The 9,799-nt window shown below is 43.5% G+C and overlaps 1 protein-coding gene across 1 annotated transcript in view; it reads right to left on the minus strand.

Annotated features, from left to right (window-relative positions):
- SLC9A6 (solute carrier family 9 member A6) overlaps nt 1–9,584 on the minus strand; it is a 34,584-nt gene extending 25,000 nt beyond the window's left edge. Inside the window, exons 1-3 of the mRNA XM_075835929.1 lie at nt 9,228–9,584; nt 2,074–2,273; nt 553–630 (exon numbers count right to left, since the gene is read on the minus strand). Coding sequence (XP_075692044.1) covers nt 553–630; nt 2,074–2,273; nt 9,228–9,504 — 555 coding nt within the window. The 5' untranslated portion in view covers nt 9,505–9,584. The remainder of the gene's footprint in view (nt 1–552; nt 631–2,073; nt 2,274–9,227) is intronic.
- Nucleotides 9,585–9,799: the final 215 nt, after the last annotated feature.

The following is a 9,799-nucleotide window of genomic DNA, read 5'->3' on the forward strand; positions in this document are numbered from 1 at the left end:
CAAAACGACGGAACCCTTACACAACAGTGACAAACGGAAACCATTTGCACCGGATCAGTCACCATTGAAGTCACCATTGAAGTCAATGGTGACGCAAATGGAAACCTATGGTTTCCGTTCACGGGTTCCCCTGACGAAAAGGTCCGACAGAACCCATGAACTGAGTCCCAACGCAGATGTAAACTAAACCTTGGAGGTTCAATAAGCAAGTATTGAAATAAAAGAAGGGTGATGCAGTCTATGTGAAGAAAAAGTTTTATTAGCTGTCACAATGAATATTTATTTGAATTGATGAGACAGCCATTTTCCACAATTACATGGTGGATCAGTAAGGTTAGATTATAAGACAACTTTTATTTTTAAGACCATCTTCATTTATTTATTTTTTATTATAATTATATAATAAATGTGGCCAGCTAATGGCAGAGTTAGGGCACAGTGAAGGAAAATGCCTCCCGACTACGAGCCCAGTGTGTGTGACCAGGTGCTCCAGCCAGGTAGGAAGGTGGAGAAAAAAAAATACCTTGCTGGACAGCAGTGATAGATACTTACTCTTTTCAAGCTGTATCCTGCATAAAATATGATTGGTGGGAGAAGAATATTGAAGAAAACCTCAGTGTCAAATGTAATCTGCAAACAAAGCAGAACAGCACATTTTATATTGTTTGTTGGAAAGTTAAAGAAAAAAAACAACAAAAGAAACAAACGCATGTGTGGCCGCTAACTGACGCTATGACCAATATGAAGCCTCTCAGAGTGACACAAACTCTTACCAGATAAGCATGGCAGAGGGGTCCTCAAGACAATGGTGGTGCTTTAGCCATTCAAAGGGGAACTCTCACCTCGTCTGTTTTAGTTAATATTTATATTCCCTGTAAAATCCCAAATCTGGAGCATCGTTTCTTACAACCCTGCATTGTGCCGTTCCTCTGTTATTCCGCCTAAAAATTTAATAAATTGACAAATGGGTGTTCCTCCCCTTACCAAAGAGGAGTGTCCCTACACAGTCTCACTGTCAGCACTGATTGGACAGCGTCAGTCTGTGTAGGGACACGCCCCCAACTCGTAACACCCAGTTACAAATTTATGAATAAATTGATAAGAAGAATAACAGAGGAATGGTACAAGGCAGAGTTCTAAGAAAATATGCTCCTGAATCTTAATTTTATGGGGAATATAATTATTTACTAAAACAATGTCAGGAGAAGTGACAGATCCTTTTTAACTCTCGTTTTATAAATGAAGATCAGAGTCCGGAAATCTTTCCTGCTGCCAATGCCAATTAAGCTTGGGGGTAGTCCACGCTACTGGTCATGTGCAGCTATAAGCCAATCACGTGACAAATGCGCAACTTTACTCATTCCATTGTCCATATAGCTGGTCACCGACCTTTGGCAAATCTGTGTAGTTATGCAGTGATCCAGACATGAGGGAAGAATTGCTGAAACTAGAAATACTGGCCGTGCAGGATGACAAGAAAGCTGAGTGATCACTACCGTAGGAGTTGTTTTGGCAGCTGTACAGTCACAAGCAAAGTTTCACGGTCTACCTGCCAATCAGGGAAACAAGTTGGTTGGGTAAAAACCTCTGTGGGAGATGTATTGGTGGTTCTATTGTTTATCACCCAATTCTCTCATAACTAGGAATTGCAATATTAACAATAGAACAGAAGTGGACAACTCAAGAACTTCTATTCCTTGGCAATTTTCTTGATTTTACAGAAAAATGCTATGTAGCTGAAAACTAGAAATGTAAATATAAAAGCAACAAACACTATATAATATAAAATACCCATCTAGATTATATTTTAGCATGTGATATCTCCCCCACGCTATGTCATTGAGTCACTGCTTGAGAGCACTTTCAGCAGGCGGCAGCCAGAGCGAGCTCGTCTATGAACCCAATCACATCTCTGGCACTGCCAGCACAAGAACAAACAAGGCTGTAAAACAGATCGAGTTCCTCGATAGACTTGTAATTTAGGTTACGACTCTGAATTAGTTTTCCACAATGCATTATGAAGACATTTCATGTGTATAATAAGCCGGCTGCTTTATAAAGGGAGATACTCACCTTCCTGAGCATTTCATTGTCTTGTCCATTGTTAAGTTCCTGGGTGCTGATTTCCCCTTTAAGAGTGTACTCGTAGAAGGTACCACTGACGTTCACCAGCAGCGTGGCAGGAGTGACCTGTTGCTCGCAGCTTACGGTTACGTTGGTTGAATCGCTGGGAATGTGCACTCCATATCGTAATACCACACCAACAATAACACCTAAAAAATAAGAACCGGTGATGAAACGGCTGCTCCAGAAATCTGTGGCACAATGGAGACGTTCCACCACAGATGCTGTCCTCCACGGAGGAGTTAAATAAATGGACAGAGGAGTCAGAGTTATCAGATTTTAACAGTATATGGATTTCTATTGAACCCAAAGAACGCTTGCTACTAACCCCCTAACTATACTGCCAAGAAACGCAATAACCTTGGAACAAGAGGGTATAATTTAGGGTAAAGGCATGGTCTGGTATCAAATTAAAAGCAGCATGTCTCTGCACAGTAAACTGGATTGGCGGCTGTGGCGGTGTTCTTTCAGGCCACTTTCATACTGGGTTTATGGTCTCCGCTTGACGTATGTGGAGAACAGCTCCCAACGTATACGTTAAAGGGGTTGTCCACTACTGGATAACTGATAAACTATCCACCGGATAGGTCATCAGTATATGATCGGTTCGGGTTCGACACCCGGACCACGCACCGGATGTCATTACACAGTATGTAAGCTAGTTAGCTCTGTACATTGCATAGTGGCCGTGCTGCAGAACTGCAGCTTGGCAGCTATTCCGTGGCCATCTGCTTCCGGCATGTACATCCAGTGCCCAGAGCAGCCGGAGAAGCGGATCGGTGATGGGTCCAGGTGTCGGACCCCCACCGATAATATACTAATGACCTATCTGGTAGTGGACAACCCCTTTAAAACGGATATGCCATGATGTATCCATTAAAAACTGATGGTTTATGAGTGACGGATGCTACTGTTCGGTATCGGTCACAGGCATCCATCACCTGTAGGATATAATGGCATCTGTTTAACATATACGTCAGCTTTTCAATAGCTTTTTATGACATATCTGTTAAACAAATGCCTTCGATGGATGCCATACAGTGGAATCCATTACCCATAGGCTACAATGTAATAAAAAAATAAAAACAAATACTGCACAGTATACGTGTTTGGTGTTTTTTTGTGGGATGCCTCTGAATAGAACAGCATATATAGAACGGTATCCTTAATGCATACCACCCAAAGGAGGCCAAACGTATACTCGTTTAGCCTCCGTCAGTATAATAGGAGTGTGAAGGTACTTTGATTTAAACACTGGAAGCTTTCACTACACATATTGTAGGTCAAACAAACAGGGAAAACGCAGTTTGTAAGAAAAAAAAAAAAAAAAAAAAAAAGGTTCCTTCTTGTAACCAGGTGAGAGACATTTTCCCATTGAGAGCTAATACAGCCGATATGGGAGCACGGCCCGTAAAACGCAACAGATAGAATATGTCCTATCTTTTGCTGTACACTTCCACGGCCCGAACAGCTTCCCGTAAATAAACGGTAAGGAGTCCGTGGACAATAGAAGTGAATGGCTCCGTAATTGCGGATGATTTTTACGATCTGCAATTACAAACGATTTTTACGGCCGTGTGCATGGGGCCTCGCAGGTTCCTTTTCATCTCTGTCTGGATAGTTTTATGAATTATATTTTACCGATGCAATATCCATTCAACCAACAATAGAAAATAAAAGGGCCAACCAGTCAGGGAGTAAAATCCAGCACCTATCAATGTAAAAGTATAGACAATGGGAGTTATAGAAGAATGAGATGATGGGGGTGTTTTTTGTTTTTTTTTACATATGCAGTGCTAAAATACAGCGCTAGGGCCAGCAATGGAAGTTTGTGTATAAATATAGAAGCTCGTGGCTGCTAGTACAAAAATAGACATTTATTTTCTTTAGGTTTATTTTATTTTTACATGAAGGTAGACATCATCTGAGCAGCACTAGAGACCAGACATTCCCTCACTGACAAGACGCTGATCATGTTCTGCGGAGGAGCCATCTCTGAGCTGGATAGATCTATTTCTCCTAGAACTTGTACAAGGCATCGCGTCACTTCCAGGATTTTCCTGGTGTAATCTACAAATCACGCAGATAACGGTGTACGGTAATTTCAATGTTTTGGGATACAATAATAAAGGTTTTTGGCTACAAATGTATCAGACATACAAGATACAGAATACAAATAAATAATCTCTTTCCAACAGTAGTCCACGGCTGAAATATTGTCCAAAAAAAACCAAAAAACAGATAATACAGTAGCAGTAGACAACGACATGTCATTTTACACGGGTAACATGCCCAGCGATCGTTTGTAAGCGGATCAGACCTTTTATGCGGGCATTAAAATCATTGGCACATCTCCCCATGTAAGAAGTGGCGTGCTGCTGACAATAATGTAATGGTATGAGCCCAACCAAGCGCCCTAAGGCCTTATTCACAAGGATGTGTCTGTTTTGCGCGCGCAAAAGATCCATGTGTCATCACCATATGATGCGCGGCTGCGTGATTTTCGCTCAGCCGCCATCATTATGACACTCTGATTTTATGTTTACAAACAGAAAAGAACGAGGTGCTTTTCGGTCTTCATTCTTAGCTTTCACTACTGTTGCGCGAATCACGCGCGGCACCCAGAAGTGCTTCCGTGTGCCGAGAACGATTTGCACGCACCCATTGACTTCAATGGGTGCGTGAAGAGCGAAACACGGGCAAATATAGGACATGTCGTGAGTTTTACACAGCGCACATACGCTGCATGAAATTTACTCACAGTCTGAACGGCCCCATTCATTAACATATGTCCGTGCGACGCGCGTGAAAATAATGCGCGTAGCACGGACATATAACACTTTAGTGTGAATAAGGCCTAACAATCATTCCATCACATATAGTACCGATGATTGCTCCATGTAAATAAAGCTAAGAGCACCAATCGACTGGCAATATTGTAGATCAGCACTCGTAGCAGGAAAAAATGCCACCATAACGCCAGGATCACACACACAGTTTTGATGCTGTTTTTGAGCCAATCACAAGAATGGACACAAAAGTAAGGAGAAGCATCAGTCTTTTCTTTATACCTTTCCTTTGGATCCACTTCTGGTTTTTGGCCAAAAAAAAAAACTGATCCAAAAACTGCATCCAAACGGTTTGTGATACTAGCCTAGAAGTACCTTTAGGTTATGTTCACACGCTGTGTTTTCAGGCATAATACGCCTACAAACATCTGCCCATTGAATTCAATGGGAAAAACAGCGCTTCATTCAGAAGGGGCGGTTTTTTACACGCCCTTTTAAAGAAACGCCACGGAAAAAGATGCCCCGTAAAAAGAAGGAGCATTTCACTTCTTGAGCCATTTTTGGAGCGGTTTTTCATCATGTCAATAGAAAAACAGCGAAAAAAAAAAACGTTCTCAGCTTTAAAAACAGCTGAAATTCAGAGGCCGTTTTCTCTGAAAACAGCTTTGTAATTTTCAGCCGTTTTTGATTCTGCATGTCAACATACCCATAGACTTCCTGCACACACATATTTTTCCAAGATTTTTTGGATGGTGTATTTTGTAGTCACACATTTTTGACATGCATTTTTTACCAGCCTTTTTTTCTTTTAATTAATTTCCAATAGAGAAGCCTATGGGAAAAGTGCCATAAAACAAAATGCCAAACCACCTTCTTGCTGCCATTTTTAAAAAATAAAATAAAATCATAGAGAAGGCACAATGTGGGCACTATTAGAAGGTACATTGCGGCACGATCTACACGGACACTGTGGTGTTTTCAGAGTGTTCGGACAAAAAAAAAACCTGACCATTTATTTAGCGGCTATTAAAAACAGACAGACGGACTGGAAAGGGATGAAAATTTGGAGACACATTGATACAAAATGACCATGAAAAACTGACAGTTGATTTAATAGGCGCTATGATGCTGATAACTAGTGGAATTTTTTTTCAAAAACTATAATCATTGGCAAAATTATGAGCATTTTTCTAAATATGCTAATTTGGCTATACTTGCCAAATGGGAGGTAACTTTCTTTTCACTCTGGGCAGTGTGATGTTTTCTGTATGACGCTGTCCAATCAGCATACAGCTTCTCCCCCTTCACTGCCCACAGTGTGATCATATAGTATACAGCTTCCATTCCCGACTGTGTATTCAACTGGTTATACCTCCAGTTGTTTCACAGCTAGAACTGTGGTGCCATATGAAAGATTAAAATATCCACAGCCGGAGATATGGCTGTTTGAAGTGACCCCCCTTCCCTCCAGCCTCAGTCTCTCACACTGTGTGAAGCAGCTTCATGCTGATAGGACAGGTCAGAGGCTGTGAGGAGGCTCCACCTCAGGACAATCTCTACGGTTACCTCCCACTTGTCTAGTATAGGCTCATTTGCATATTTAGAAAAAAAGCTCATAACTTTTAAAATAATAAACTTTTTGGGACACACTTTTCACTGGCGTTATCAGTGTGACAGCGCCTATTAGATTAGCTGGGAGATCGGGCATTACTAATCTAGTGACAGATCCTCTTTAAAGTCACAGTCGCTATGAATATTAGAAATGGAAAATATATGAGCACAACCGGACGATGGGAAGTGGAAAAACAACTTCTACTGAGACACAGTTCCACCACTTGAAACAATACAATGAGACCAGTTGTCAGCACCAATCGGGATCTCACCTCTAATGGAGAAAACGTCAGATGAACACAGCAAATAACAGATCTGCCAGTACATGAACTAGCAGGAGAACGATGTTCTGCCCCACACAAGAAACTACATATAGTCTGTAACCTCCGCTGTTCATGATAAGCTGCCCCCCTGTGGTTACAATTAGAGACTGCACTGATAACACAACCAGAGAACGTCCTCCGTGCTGGAACAAGACTCATATAGTAACAGACGCATCACTAGCATCTAATATCTGAATCTAAGTAGTATTGAGGTAATGTAATCCTAGGGAGGTTTCTGTACCTCCATGTGCGGTCCCATGTTTGTGCCATTAGGTGGCGTATGGGTGCCAATTTCTATGTAGAAGTCAATAGTTACTGATCACGTCATTATATACATCCCAAAGTCATTGGTGTATCAGACCCACAGCGCTTGCCTGTATCCATCAGTCCTATAGAAAGTGAATGGAGCAGCGGCCACGCATGCGCACCTCCACTCCATTCACATCGTGGACTCAGGTCCCGCGTTCTCATGATCGCTGGGGGTCCCAGTGATCGGACCCCCAGCGTTCAGACATTTATCACCCATCTTGTGGATAGGTGATAATTGTGGTTTATAGAAAAACCCTTTCATACCCCTTTAAACTGATTTTGGGGCTCCCAGCAGGAGGGAATTTTGAGGCCCCGTTCACAGACTTTTTGGACGCAGAAACCGCAACGGAAACCTCGCTAAAAAAAGGCAGAACACCCCCCCCCCATTGATTTAATGGGAGGCGGAGGCGTTTTCTTTCCGCAAACGGGAAAAAACTATCGCGGGAAAAAGAAGTGGCATGCCCTATCTTCGGCCATTTCCTTCTCTGACCTCCCATTGACATCAATAAGAGGCAGAGAAAGTGGTTTTCGTGGCTTTTTTTTGCAGCGCTCAATAGCCGCGGCCGAAAAACAGATTTTTCTGCCTGACAAAAAACCTCTGTGTGAACTGGGCCTTAGGCTGGGTTCACATGGTGTGGTTGCGGCAAAAAAAACAACGCATTTTGATCATATCTTGTAAAATCAGCCTAAGGCCTTATTCACATAGACGTGTCTGCTTTGTGCGCGCATGCGTTTTGTGTGTGCAAAAGGTCCGTGACTGTGATTTTCGCGCAGCCGGCATCAATATGACACTCTGCTTTACGGTTTTCAGTCATTTATTTTACTACTGTAGCCCGCATCACCCGGAAGTGCTAGTGTGCGATTTGCACGCACCCATTGACTTCAATGGGTGCGTGCTGCGCAAAACACGGGCACGTATAGGACATGTTGTGAGTTTCACGTAGCGCAAACAAGCTGCGTGAAATTCACTGACAGTCTGAACGGCCCCATTCACTAACATAAGTCCGTGCGACACACGTGAAAATCACACGCTTATCACGGACGTATAACACGTTCGTGTGAATAAGGACTAAGGGTGAATTCACACAGTGCGGTTTTGCCACGAGAGCGAGATTTGCCGGTTAGAATGGAAGCCATGGCAAATGGTGGTAAAAATGCTTGCATTTTTGCAACGCGGTTTTCAGCGGCGTGATAAAAACCACTCCGTGTGAACACACCCTAAGGCCTTATTTACACAAATCTTGATTACGGGACCGTGTGAAGGGTCCGCTGAAAAATAGAACATGTCCTATTATCTTCTGTTTTCACAGATCCCTCCGTAGGCTCAAGTCTATGGGGATCCGTGAAAACAGAACCCGCATGGGGGCACCTCAGACTGTTTCATGTCGGAGTACCCCACTCTTGTGTGAATCTAGCCTAAGTTTGGGTTCACACAGTGCAGATTTGCTGCTAGAAGGCCCTGCTTTCTATATTTCTTCTGTTTAGGTTACGTTCCTGGTTTTGTCTTAAAAAAACGCATGTAAAATCTGCACTGTGGGAACGCAGCCTCAGGGTCTTATTAATTTTTCTTCAGATTATTGTGATTGTAATTATCATCATTATACGAAGAGCTTGGAATACATTGTCCATAAAACAGGTTGGCATCCCTGGTACCTGTTGCTGGCACACATATACACAGGGGCATCGTCGGTGCCATTTTTGTGCAGGACACTTTACCACAGCGGGTCCACAGAGTGGTGGTTGGGGTTATACCTTATATATAAATGCTAGATGACATTTAGCACAGGCCGTAGACAACATGGCAATCTGTTGCTGTCACACTCCACAGAAGAACTCCAAAAGAAAGTCGTGGAACTGGAATCGCGTGAAAATCGCATCGTGACTGACATGACACAAGTAGCTAATAATAATAATGCCGCTGCCGGCATCAGATCCTCCTGTATTATTATATGGGACAAAACAGACGAGGGGATGAGACACAAAGTTTATGGAGTGAGTTACACAACCCACGGGTGATGCCAGCCCCGGGTGACATGACCGGGACCCCGACCCCCCCGGGCTGAGTACTGACCGTAGATCATGGCCAGGCCAGTCTCATGGAGAAAACGAAACCTGCGATGCTTGAATAACCAGATGGTGAGGATGGTGAGGGTGAGGAGCAGGATGAAGATGAGCAGGTTGGTGCTGTCCAGCCGGTGAATGGCCTCCACCTGCTTCTCTGTCGCGATTTCCTCCATGGCGCTGTCCTCTGCCCAGCATAGGCCTGCCGCGATAATAAACAAGAAGGGCACTGCCACCCAGGGACGCCTGCCCCGGGAGCCCGGCATTACCGTACCGCACGGCGCCATGACAGGGGCCGGTCTGCCTCGTAAAGTCCTCCCAAGGAATGAGTGAGGGAGCAGCAGCAGCCCGCCCCTGGCAGGAGAAGGAGGAGCCCAGGCCTCCAGTATCAGCGCCTGACTGTCCTCCTGCCGGCCATTCCCTGTCACAACAATGTACACCTGCCGTAAAGTAGTAGTCACTTCACGACTATTATAGGTGTTATATATGTATGCTGCAATTATACAAGAGCTATTATGTAGATGAACAATCTGGATGTAAATAGGAATGTTCCCATTCACTGACAGCAATCTGAGATACTGA

This window comes from Rhinoderma darwinii, chromosome 8 (assembly GCF_050947455.1).
Source record: "Rhinoderma darwinii isolate aRhiDar2 chromosome 8, aRhiDar2.hap1, whole genome shotgun sequence".
Taxonomy (NCBI): Eukaryota; Metazoa; Chordata; class Amphibia; order Anura; family Rhinodermatidae; genus Rhinoderma; species Rhinoderma darwinii.